This window comes from Sparus aurata, chromosome 2 (assembly GCF_900880675.1).
Source record: "Sparus aurata chromosome 2, fSpaAur1.1, whole genome shotgun sequence".
Classification (NCBI taxonomy): Eukaryota; Metazoa; Chordata; class Actinopteri; order Spariformes; family Sparidae; genus Sparus; species Sparus aurata.
The window spans coordinates 4,692,538-4,705,659 of NC_044188.1; the positions used below are offsets into that span (position 1 = coordinate 4,692,538).

The window sequence follows — 13,122 nt, forward strand, 5'->3', positions numbered from 1 at the left end:
ATCAACAAATGTATAACAATAATGTGGGAATTAATTTGTTATAACAGTTTATATAAAGGTCCCTGTAATAAGAGTTAGTTATTATAAGTCATTATAAGATGCTTATTAACCTTAAAAAGACAATATCGGCATTAATAACAGCACCGTTAACATGTTCGTTGTTGGTTTATAAGAAATGTAAAAGCTTTTATAAGAAACCAGTTTAGTTTATAGACTGTTTGTTTGTTTAAGAACTTTTTTTAAAACCTTGTGAGTTTTTTTGTAATTGTTTAGAACAGCAATACGGAGCACAATTGATAATATAATATGTTAAATTTTGCATTTCTTTCCCAGCTCCCACATCTGGAAGGTTGAAGAAATGACATGCAAACACAAAATGTTACCTTTAAAGCACAAAGACACACTTTAAGACAGCTCTTTAGTTTCTGTTTAGTCTTATTGTTAATCGGCATAATAAGTTGAATGAGGATTTAATGTCACCGTGTCTCATTGATTCTTATACAAACAGACAGATTAATGTTCAGACATCGATCATGTTGCTGACCGACACACGGAGCTCAGTGTCAGATCCGTCCACAGGCTGACACTTTGTTTCCAGGCTGATTTACTGCGCGATCCATTTACAACTGCGCGTAATTAAAATAAAGCGAATGGGGGGATTGTGTTGAGACAATCAGCATGCCCCGGGGTTTCTCACATCCTCTGAGAAAAAGGAGGGAGACTCGGGGCGGAGGAGGAGGAGGAGGAGGAGGAGGTGGAGGAGGGTGGAAAGAACTTGAGTTGAGGAATTTGAATCGTGTTTGAAGGGGGAGAGAGGGAAAAGAAAGAGGCAGGGGGAATGTCTGAGGGAGTCTGAGGGAACCGGTGGGCAGGAGGGAGACTGTTTGGACGACAGGCTGCAGGAAACACTGGTTTTAAAAATACACCCTCGGCTGCTGGAAATAGATTCTGCTTTGGACAACTTAACCAGGAACAGAGAAACTTTGGTGCGCCTTTTTTTTTTTTTTTTTCATGTGCGTGCGCTTTTGGGAATCTAAAAGTTTGGAGGCGCACAGGACTCCGTGGGATCAACCAAAACAACAGCGGCAGGACTTTTTCAGCTGAGCCGAGATTTTTTTTTTTTAAAAAACACAGTCTCATTGAAAAAGGGAACTGAAACGACGGGATCCGGTTTTCTTTTCGGCGGATAATCACATTTCACACAGCAAAACTTTTATTTCCAGCGCAACAACTTTCGGATCTGTGCGCTGCTGAGATGCGGTGATGGAGTCCTGCGGTGTTTCCAAGATGACTGCTCTTTTCGCGAAGCACATTTCCAGAGGTGACCTCCTTTCAAGAAGAACAGCCATGAGCTGCCGGTCCAAATGGTCGGTTCTGATCCTCGTCGTCCTTTTAACTGCTCTGAGACCAGCCACCGCCGGAACAGTGACAGGTAAGGTTTTAATTAATTCCCCTCCAGTCTGGTTGTTGTTTGTCAAACTTCAATGCGAGGAGGGGGGAAATAAACACCATAACGAGCAATTAGCACAGTCAGCCTTCTGCTTTTAACTCATTAAATCAATTTGCTTTGGGGTGCAACCACAGCTGTAAGTGCCACAAACATCTGGGCAGCATGAAGGAATCCACTGCACGTAGAAACCTTTTAACACAAGGCGATGAGAGAAATACAATTAAAGTTTTAAAGGCAAACAAACTTATACTCAAAGTGGCTTGAAGCAGGTAAAAGATGATGGAGGAGAGTTTATTTGTGTGGAGCTGGAGGATCGTGTTTATGAGATCAAGTGCAGCAAAAAAAAAAAATAAATAAAAAATGGTACTTCTTTGTGGGAACTCATCCAAACCTCCAGGTATCCAGACCAAGATTCCCACCAAGTGATGGCATTTCCAGAAGACTGTGGAATTTTAAGAGATGTATTCCAGGCAGGGAAGAGGGCACAGCCTAAAAATAAATCCTGCTGGGAAGCGAGAGAATCATAATACTTACAGATTCCCTCCTGACATGTTTGAAGATACATAAAACAATTTGCTTAGAGTGATATTTAGCATCTGACACCTTTCTTCCACAAGAAAAAGTGAATTTGTGTTGATTTCTAAGGTTTTTCTTGCAGGACACAAGATGTCTCCTCCTTCACTGTAACGTCCATTCAGTGTTTTTGCACATCGAAGGCTTCAAGTTTCCACATTTCATTTGTGTATCCTGAATACTGGACCAGGATTGGCTCCAAATGACTTGTGATGTCACAAATCATGCTCTTAAAAATCAGAGAATATTTGTCCTTTGAGCCTTCTGGTGTTAAACTCTGCACACACATCATTCTGCACAGTGGAGTTGTAGAAACAGGAAGACAAACATAGTTTTGAATGAGAGGGAAAATTACTCTGGAATCTTAAAGTATGAACAACTGGACCGCAGCGTGCCAGCCCTCATTCAAAAGTCCTTATCTGTTCTAACAATCAGCTCGAATCCACCAGCCGCTGCGTCAAAACATGGAGTCCCTTCAGGGGCCTCCACCTGTCAGCTCATGTGTTTTGACCATTATGGCCACGCTGTCTCTCTGGGAGCTGTACCTCTGCCCCTCAGCAGACGTATGACTCAGGAGACGCAAGAGATCACTAGACGGACGCTGATTTATAAGACGATGGTTTTCAAAGAGAATCTTCCCCGATGTCTCAGTTCCTATTTGGATGCAGCCGGGGAATGGCTGCGGCCCACGAGTGAGCAAAGAGGAGGGGTTCGGTGGGGGGGAGCGAATGCTTTGGTTTGTGAGTCAGAGCCGGTCTGACTCAGACGCGAGCGAGTGAGATGATGGATGGGGTACGGGGGCAAGAGTGGAGGAGAAAGAGTCGGGGAGGGGAGGTGGCAAAATGTGTAGCGATGAATCCGAAGAATGGCATGAAAAGGAGGCTGAATGAGAAAAGGGCAAAGGCGGCGGCGGTGAATGCAGGGGCTTGAATGCGTAGAGTTAAAAAGCCAGGATAGAGATAAAGGAGGGAGGGAGAGAGTGATAAATGCTCAGATTGTGTTGGGTATTTTTGGTATGTGCACGTCCAATGACATTTAACATCTGAGCAATTTCTACAGAGACAGAGAGAGAGAAGAGAGAAGGAGGGGAGACGGGCTGGAAAGAGATAGATGGTGAAAAAAAAAGTGTGGGACCGAGAGGGAATTCAGGGGACAAAAGGGAGGAGATGGAGTAGTGAAGCACAAATGAATCACTGGAGACTGGCTACACACAAACACACAACCACACACACACACACACACACACACACACACAGTTTAACCCCAGTCTGCTCTCTCGGTCCACCTTTGCATCCTCATAAAAGGTTTACAAGCGTATTAATATATGAACGCAGACAGAGAAAAGAAAAGAGGGAAAGTAGGGCTGTTTTTGTTCAGTATGGTGCTGGAAAAAAGAAATAAAAAGAAAACACAAGGTCAGCGGCTACGCAGAGTCTTGAAAGTGCTCAGCCAAGCTTAAAAATAAAAGGGAAGAATGACTTTTAACGCCAAAAAGCACACAGAGACAGAGAGGCGGTGAAGCAGAGACTCAGCGGGCCCCTTCATTTATTGCACACTCCCAGAACGAGCTCTGAATGCCGGGTTGTGCATGTGTGATTGTAGATTACGAGCACATTTACAGAATCAAGGGCATGTTCTACTTTTGACTAAAAAGAAAATGAGTGCTGTTTGAATCACAGGTCTGGTTTTTCCCAGCAGTTGTGTGTGTTTGTGTTGGTGTGAGGTGGGATGAAGTGCGGAGTCCCTGTGGGGTCTCGGTAGCGACCCGGGTCAGAGGTCGAAGGTTGGCCGTGAAAAACAGACGAGGAGGGCGGGTTGACAAGCTTGAGAAAGTCTGTATAAGCTTCACTCTGTGTGAAAGAAGGGCGATTTATTCTCGCCCTGAAATTCAAGGACACGAGTCAAGTTTACACATTCTCATGTTGTGTCTTCTATCTGTTTTATCAAGATGAAGAGTAGCGTTTGTAAAGGGACTAGGAACTCCTCGAGCCTGAATGATACCTGATTTTTGGGGTTCATTATGATATTAAGAAGTAAAAGAGCCTGATTTTGATTTATCTGCAGATAGAGTCTTCACATTGGTGCACATCAGGCTGTGCTGGGACTCTATCGGCCAAATTGTAGTGGAGTGAAAGTATAAAGTAACAGAAAATGAAGATACTGAAGTAAAGTCTTGCGTGCTTGAAACACCCTCATTAGCTGAGCGTTAATCTACGCCTGTCTTTTGTATCATGATCGTTTAAACAGCATACGAGCCTTGACCTCGGCATTATCAGGCATACCTCTCATTTCTGTTAAATGTCTTGAAGTAAGAAAAAGCAGAAGCAGTTCATACTCAACATATTCATTATGACCCTGCAAGAGTCATATTTTTTGGGATGTTTAGCAGATTCACAGACGTCTTGGCAGACGAGCTGCAGGCTTATCTTGTGGTGTTTAAAGAGAAACCCTGAGTGTTTTCAGTGTTTTCAGTGTTTTCAGCGTTTTCAGCGTTTGCGTTGAGCTCTCTGTGCTGTGACACTGTCGGAGCGGCCGTCCTCTAACAAGGAGCCTTTGTTCCGGTATCAGCTCTGTCCCGCTCAGGTCATCCGCTCTGAATGCAAGATAACGCAAGATGCCACACTTGTTCAGAAGCAAGTGTGTTCACCTGCTCAGGCCGGTCCAACCTGAACAAACATTTATCAGAATGAACACACAACACAGCTTAATGAACAGGTTTTGTGCTAATGACTGAAAACAAAAAAATGTTGCTTCCACCTTCCAAGATTTGCTGCTGTTCCATGTTTTGTATCAGTGTTAATTGACAATCTTTGGGTTTTAGACAAAACAAACTATTTGATGGTGTCATCTTGAGCTATGGGAACTTGTTATGGCCTTTTTATTGTTGTCCTTTGGCAAAAAAAGGCTATATATATATTTATTTGAATGGCCTAAACCGCAAAATAAATGATTTCCTAGATTTGCTTTGTGAAATTCCAACATCATTTTTATGTAAAGTAGCGCAGCAGTAACGTCAGTTGTCGTTGTTGTCTTTGGAAAATGGTTTGCAAGGTTTACTTGAAGGATTGTCTGAAAAAAATTAACAGTGATCTTTCCTCTCTTGATCAAAGATTTGGAGTTTGAGCGGAGTCCCACGACGGTCATCTCGTCCCTGGGCAAACCCGTGAAGATGCAGTGTTCCCTGAAGGGCAGGGGCGGCGAGGAAGAGGACCCCCCCTGACGTGCTGTGGCTGAGAGACGGCGTCCCCCTTCAGTACGCAGACACCAACCAGTTCCAGGTCCACACCGGCAGCAACAGCTGGACAGTCATCAGCACGCTCAGGTAGGCAGCTGCTCTCTCTGCTTGTGACATGTCGTCATGACAAAAGTTCGTTTGTTGTGAGGCAGCCACACCTGGCCCAAAAATGTCAGTCATGCCTCTGCGGTGATTGTGTTTATTACCTGTTCCCCCACTTTATCCGTTCACCTCACTTAACCAGTACTGCCGCTGGATTACGGTACATCAGCATGTTGACTTTCTGCCACAGGGGAGCACTTTGAAATTAAGTCTGAAAGAAATGATGTAACCCTGTAACTGTGTGCCTCTCCGGCTGTAGCTCAATGTATTTAATCCCTGTTGGATTTGGATGGCAACATTTGGAAGGAAAATAATCAGGGTCTGTGCATCTTTCTGCCTCAATCTCCCTGTTGTCAGGTTTGTCTGTCCCGGCTTGATCTTTCAAAAGTCTGACAAATAATTTTCTAACGCTTTCATACACACAACAGAATTGAGAAGGTCCAGCTTCCTGACATGGGCTCCTATCGATGTGCTGTCCTATCAGAAAGCAACCAGACTTTCTCTGAGGAGGGAAGCATTCAGCTGGAGGGTGAGTTCATCTCCAGCTCACAACAACAGCCGCATTAACGAGTTTCCTCTCAGTGCTACAGTTTTATATGGTTTGTTAAAAGAGGCGAGACTCTGATTCAGCTAATTCTTTCATCAGGCCTTCCTCATTTCTCTGTGGAGCCTCACCACATGTCTGTGGTGGCCAACGTGTCCCTGAGTCTGAGCTGTATGGCCCACGGACCTCCAGAGCCGGTCAGGGTCATCTGGCTGCAGGACGGTGCCCCCCTCAACTCCCTTTCAGACCCGGTGGCCCTGTCACCCTCTACCCTCAACCTCACAGGTATCATCTTTAACTCTCCAACCCTTTGCACAGCCTCAATCAACTCCTCAGCGGCTCTCACTCTGTACTGATTCAGCACAATGTTCAGCGATCGGTTAAAAGTATATAAAATAAATGGCCATCACATGCTCGCAGAGGTTGCTTGATGGAAAAGTTTAATGATTAATCAGTTTGCAAAATGATTGAGAGTTTCTGTCACGTTGATTTTTACTGCCTGCTCCGTTCGGCACCACATGAGTCAGAGAAGAAGCCACCGTGGCTCCGAGCAGCATCGTTGTTAAATGACTAGAAACAAGACGATTTCAGAGGAAGCATTGGTTTAATTTAATATATTTAGCCTGATTATAATGTACTGCTTGAAAAGATACACAAGCGACTGCCTTCTATAGTTTCAAAGGCCTCCAAATCCCCCCTCCCCCTTACATGGCCTAAACAAAACCACCAAATAACCAGCCTCCCTAGAGAGAGCGGCCGGCTGGCTCTGATCCAGCGGGCCCATTGAGGACGTGCCTTGTGGTTTTGCGGTTGATGGGTAGAAAGGCTGAGCAGCAGGCACAAGAGGCACTATCGGGGGAAGGAAAAATAGATGGGCAGAGGACACAGGGAGATAAAAGAAGGCAGGAGAGAAAGGGATCTGTTGCTGTTTGAATGCAAACCACAGCTGCCTACCAGATAGCTGGCCTGTGTTAAGTCCAGCAGTCGGAAGGAGGGCAGGCTGAGTCAGGCGGGAGGAGGGAGGAGCAGGCGGCAGCGGGATCTGGTTTGACTCATCAGGGCAGGCTTGGCTGGTGCTGACCAGGACCCTCTTGACGGTAACCTACACTCACATCTCTGGAATGGGCAGCTGCGCCTGCAGAGCTCAAGTCCAAACCGAGGCAAACACAAATAATCTTTCAATGGGCCCATAAAGAGAAATGGCATGAAATACATTCCAACCCTGAAGGAATCAAAGGCAACACACGTCTTTCCATCTGAGGGCGTCGGAACTGAAGCGCTTTTCTTGCCTGTAGTCCATCATTTTTAGGGAAGAAAGCATTTGGACAGCTTAAATTTAGTCCTAATATTGATTATATTAGGTGTCAAGGCCTTAAAACAGACGGTGACTGAGTGGACGACCAGCAGACATCAGCAAAGACTTGACATCTTCCATGGTGATGTTCTGCCAAACCTGACCTGCAGCCATCTCGACTGCTGCAGCAAATGGAGCACAAATGCACCAGAATTTAAACTTTGATACCGAGACACTTGATACCTTTTAACACCACAGCAAGAAGAACAAAAGTCCCAGGCACACAAAACATGAACAAACACAACCGAAACTCTTGATTGTCACTTTCCTCAAACCTTCTGCCTGCACTGTAAGGAAGCACGGGGTCTCGTTTATCGTAACTCCCAGCTGCAGTACCAGATTGGTCAATACTGTAATGCTCATGAGCTCAGGAGTTCTTCCTAGTGACTGATTATGACATTTTCAGCTGATCGGGGGATTGTTGTGTTTGGGGGGGGGGGGGAGGAAAGAGACAGAACGGCGAGTGGCGCAACTTTGCCGATCGCCTGATGAGCAGTTCATTCACCCACACAGCCTGTGGTCATCCCTCTCTCCCTCCCTCCCTCCCTCCCTCTCTCCTCTTCCTCTCTCACAATCCTTCGCTTCACCCGGCGAGGATCGTACCCCCTGTTCTTTTTCCGGCCGCGGCACAATGGAGGCATGGTGCCGTCGGCGCAGAGCGACACACTGTGTGATTCTGTGCGAGTCACAGTTTGTGGCTGATTGACAATGTTGGGGTGTTAGATAACAGTGATAAAACTTGAATGTCACATGTTTTCGAGTGCGTGTGTGTGTGTGTGTAAGCCGGCGTTGTGTTGTGGAATGAGTCGAGTGTGTGAGCACGCTGTGAGTCATTCTGTGAGAGGACTCATTCTCTGTTGAATGTCAGTGTGTGTCATCGTGGTGTTTTGGCCTCTTCAGACGAGCCCCCGGCCTCCTGAAGGCAGCAGCTCGGCCTTTTACACCTGGACCTCGACACCACGGCTCGCTTTGTTCTCTCATACCTCACTGACTTTATGTGTTGAATAAAAATGCAGTTTTTACCTTCTATGATTGAGGGATCTTTAGACGTCATGGTACAAATGTTTCAGCGCTGTTTCAACGACTTCATTGTGAAGGAGGACTTTTACTTTTCAATCAAATTCAGCCCAGTTTTAACTTAGACATCTTCGCACATGCAAATCACCTAATCAGTGCTAACTGTGCTAAAACATATTGATTTTTCTCACTAACGAACGGGCTTCATGGTCATTCCAGAACATGTTGTTCATCAAAGAGAATGAAATGAGATATTCTGGTCGAACCTGTAGAATGAAACGCAAATAAAACATCTATTTGTGAGAAATATGTCATTAAAAGCAATAAAAGACTGAATGATTTAAGTTAAACAAGCTGGCTAAGTGGAACCATAGTAGAGAGTTTATAATATATATTTTTTACATTAGTATCAACACGACATGGTTGATTTTCAAACAAATCTTGAAACATGTCAAACAAGATGTTTGAATCAAGGCCTCCCGTTAATATCGGTGCCTGTCAACAAAATCATTAGCTCATTTAGTAAATTGCATGTTTTAGTTCTAACACAAAACATGATACAAGGCTGATAGAGGCAGTGTGATTAAAAGTGAAAGTATTAAAGTCCGACACAGTGGCTCCAGTCCAAGTCGAGAAGGTGTCGGCTGGTTTTGATCTGATGGAAAGATTCTTGGCGTAGACTGGTTTGTGGCAGGTTTGCATAATTCTGGGCTACAGCAGACAAACGACGTACCAATACTGATATGTTTTTGTGTTTTTGTGCAGGCCAGTATCTCAAAAACACCCCAACATCAGCAAACACACACTAACCCCGACACTAATCGTGACACTGTCGACGGAGGGATCACGTTACCTTTACGGAAACCGTTTCTGTTCTCACTTGAGTTTGAACTTTCGCACTTTAACGTTCTCACTTTCACGTTATGTGCAACTCAGCGCTGAGCACGGGTTCTTGGTTTTCAAAAGACCACGAATATTCCCCGCTTCACACGCTAATGTTGTTTGATTTTTTATTTTTTTTTTTCCCATCCAGGTTTGAACAGAACCAGCACCTTTTCTTGTGAGGCCCATAACCACAAAGGCGTGGCCACGTCTGGATCTGGCACCATCACCGGTAGGTGTGCAGCAACATTTCAGCCCATTCAGTTCCTATTCCTTTGTGTTTTATCCTTATTCATTATGTGTTTTGTGTCTTTCCCTCTTTAGTTCTTCCGTCCCAGCCTCACAAGCTGAGAGCTGTGGAGATCACTCAGACTAGTCTCCGTTTGTCATGGGAGCCTGGTTTCGGAGGCGACTACCCAATAATGCGTTGCTCTGTTCAGGTGAGATAACGGCGAGAGGAGAATACCGCGACTAGCTGAGAAAACTAGCCGGGAAAAATCACAGCAACTGTTTGACCTGCATGTTAAACAAATACATGGAGCTCTCCCTCTGTTTGCAGACTCCGTTACCTTGCGCGAGCCTAAATTTTAAAGAAAAGAGAGCTTTGCTTTTCTTCTCCTAACTCATCCTCTACCCCTCCCTGCTTTATCCACGTACCAGTAGATCAGGTTTCACTCTGGGAAAGTGGCCTCCTGGACTAATCTTGTCGCACCACTCCCTCTCTCTCCCTCTCTCGCTCCCTCTCTCTCTCTGTTTCTGTCAATGTCTCTCTGCCACTCTCCCACTCTGCGGCCATTACAGCTCATAGCTGAGAGGAGGAACATTTTCTCCTGGAGAAGGGAGCAGTGCAGCACCACCCATAAACGTCTGGTTCTAATAAAGCTGCCCCTCATACCTCTTTCTGTTCTTGCCCTCCCCTCCCCTCCCCTTGGATCCCCTCCCCCCCTCCGTCACCCCCCTCACCCTCACAGGGGAACAAGGCGAGGGGCCGGCTTCAGCAGAATGGGGCAAAAATCTGAATTTAACGGTCCATTGTGTGGCGAAGAGGAACATGAAATAGGCTACAGTGTAGAGAGGAGAAAGATATTACTGTGCTCCACGGCAGAGGCAAGGGAAAGAAAGAAAGAAAGAGAGGAAGAAAAGAAAGAAAGAAAAGAGAGATAAAGGCAGTGACAGCAGGTATTGTGGTCTGAGCCATGCAGGGAGAATGCAGACTGAAGTGTGACTCAGACCTGAGCTGTACAATTAGATTAAACCGGTTGTTTACACGCTGGACGGTGATTCATGCAGTCAGGACTTACTTGCTCGCTCTCACACACATCTCATTCATACAACTTAATATTCCTCGGGATCACTCCACCGACTCACGCCATGAGGGAAAAAAATCACCCACCCAGATACTTACATGACCTCTGAATACTCATATTGTGTTTGAAGTAGCGGTACACAACAGCACCTGCTGCACACACACACACACACACACACACACACCGAGTCTGTTTGTGCGGCTACAATTATTTCTAAGTTTTTTATATTCCACTCTGTTCTCAGCAGGAGCTGCTACATAATGAGCAAAGCAGCGGAGAACAATGGTGCAGACCGGCAACTTTAATGTGGTTTTCAAATTGCTGTAATGAAGGATTTTTTTTTTCTCGTTTTCTTTACAGCCGTGTGTTCCTCTTTAAATGTGTTTACCACAGAGAGTTTGCAGAGACAGCACTTCCTCGGTCGATGGGTTCTGCTTTCAGTGCACCTCGCTGAGCCCGGGTCACGTTCAAAACAGCAATGAAACAGATTTTACACCGTTTATGGCAATTAGTTATAACTCACCACCCCCCCCAACCACTTCATGCTCCGCCTCCAATCTGATGTTTTTTCTCACACAACGCCTCGTATCCAATATGGTCATATAATGTATATAATACAGGGTTCGTACGGGTGCTTGAAATCCTTGAAAGTGCTTGAATTTCAATGTTGTGTTTTCAAGGTCTGAAAAGTGCTTGGATTTTAGTTTAAGTGCTTGAAAGTGCTTGACATTATAACTCTGTGTCTTTCACAAAATTGGGATCAGACTGGATAATTAATTTCTGAAGTTTTTGCTATTATAAAATATAATTTTAGATGTTTACAGCATGATACAGTGTACATAACTGTGATAAAAAGTGAAGAAAAAAAATCACAAGTATATATATTCCCTTTGATACGTATTTCACCCCAGCAATAAGGTGCTGGAAAATCTTAAAAATGACCCTTAAAAGTGCTTGAAAAGTGCTTGAATTTGACCTTGAAAAAAGTGTACGAACCCTGATAATAGGAGTTAACAGAATATTTTATGGTGGTAGAAACAGGAAAATCTAAGTGTGTATCCATCTTGATTTACTCTATCATAGAAACTGAATTCATTTCAATGCTTTATACATTTATAAGTGTCTCCTGCAGAATAACTCCAATCAAATGTTGCATTTTAATTAAGATACTGACGATAACACTACAACAGAACGATTACATCATGGAGGTGGTACTGGTAGTGTTGATCAAGACATTTCCCACTTTTATCAAAAAGATTATATTTCTACAACGCTTTTGTTGTTGTTCTGCACTTGTTTGTTTATTTCTTTCGTATAACTCCATCAATTCTTGCATCCTTAAATATTATTACTTCTCCCAAAAAAGCAGAACAAGAGATCACCCACCGAATCTTTGTAATCTGAAGCCAAGTGTACGACAGGTAGAAGCTAAAATAAAAGTTTTCTGAATGTTTCAGGCTAAACATGCGGGAGAGTCACTCAAAGCCGGGCCAGATGAGATAATCCACAACCAGAACGTAAACATCCCACCAGCGACACACCTCGTGGAGGATCTGGAGCCTCACAGCCTCTACGCTGTCAGGGTGGCCTGTCACAGCAGCCAGGGGCCCTCGGACTGGTCGCCCTGGGTGGAGCTACGCACCAAAGAAGGAGGTGAGTCTCTCAAGTGAAGAGATGTTTGTTTTCATCCTGGATGTCTTGTGCATGTGTGTGTGTGTGTGTGTGTGTGTTCACCTCCTCTGAAGTGAGTCAAGGTCAAGGCTGTGTTATCTGACTACTGGTGTGGGTTGAAGTCTAAATCCTCTCCCACTGCTGCTGCGTTCTGCAAGCTCCCGAAGCAGCCTGCAGGCACGATCGAGACGCCTTTAAGACAGTTTATGTCTGTACCAAAGATCATCTCAGTGAACTATGAAGTCATACGTTTGCAGTGAACATTTGCACACACTGAAAGGGTTTCTCTTATTATCAGCTATACTGATTGTTTCTTCCAAAGCATCGTTTTTTGTTGTCTTCTGAGGTGAATTCACAGCAGGTTAAACGCTTACTGGGAACATACAATGACAAGGTGAGCACTGTTAGTCATTTTTCCTTTCCTGTGCCCCTTAAATGCTCGTCTGTGTTTATGAAGAACACCAGACGTGAGTCGGTGTACCTTCCACAAACTCAAGTTTCAAATGTAAACTCTGGAGGTGGAAGGCTGACTGGTATTGAAGGGACGGAGTAGGTGGAGAGACGGAGAACGGGAGGGAGGGAGGCAGGGAGGGAGGACGTTAAATTCTCCTGAAAGGCTTCAGTTAGGATCGCAGCGCTCCGTCCAAACTGTAATGCTCGGCCGCTGTGAGTTTAAACTGAGGTGGGATTTTCCATGCCAGCTCATGCTGCCTCTCTCTCCCTGGATGAAGAGGGAGTGGAAACAGCGTATGCTAAGAGGAGAGATATGCCACAGGAGGAATGACGGGGGCTTTCCGTGATGGAAGCTGCGTATAATCTGAAAACATTTCAACATAACATTTCTCATAAGTAGAAAAAAAAAAGGGAGAAGTAGCACTGCCACTGTAATGGAGAAGGACTGAAGTGAGTGGTTTTGAGATATGCTGGCTACAGTCAGGATATTCAAGTTTCAGTTCCCGTATTATGACAAAGTTAAAGTTTTGTTTC

The 13,122-nt window shown here is 44.8% G+C and overlaps 1 protein-coding gene across 1 annotated transcript in view; it reads left to right on the forward strand.

The window, feature by feature from the left end:
- Window positions 1–791: 791 nt before the first annotated feature.
- axl (AXL receptor tyrosine kinase) overlaps window positions 792–13,122 on the forward strand; it is a 30,016-nt gene continuing 17,685 nt past the window's right edge. The window contains exons 1-7 of the mRNA XM_030399076.1: window positions 792–1,432; window positions 5,134–5,345; window positions 5,789–5,889; window positions 6,007–6,189; window positions 9,309–9,389; window positions 9,482–9,597; window positions 11,922–12,117. Of these exons, the coding sequence (XP_030254936.1) occupies window positions 5,814–5,889; window positions 6,007–6,189; window positions 9,309–9,389; window positions 9,482–9,597; window positions 11,922–12,117 (652 nt within the window). The 5' untranslated portion in view covers window positions 792–1,432; window positions 5,134–5,345; window positions 5,789–5,813. The remainder of the gene's footprint in view (window positions 1,433–5,133; window positions 5,346–5,788; window positions 5,890–6,006; window positions 6,190–9,308; window positions 9,390–9,481; window positions 9,598–11,921; window positions 12,118–13,122) is intronic.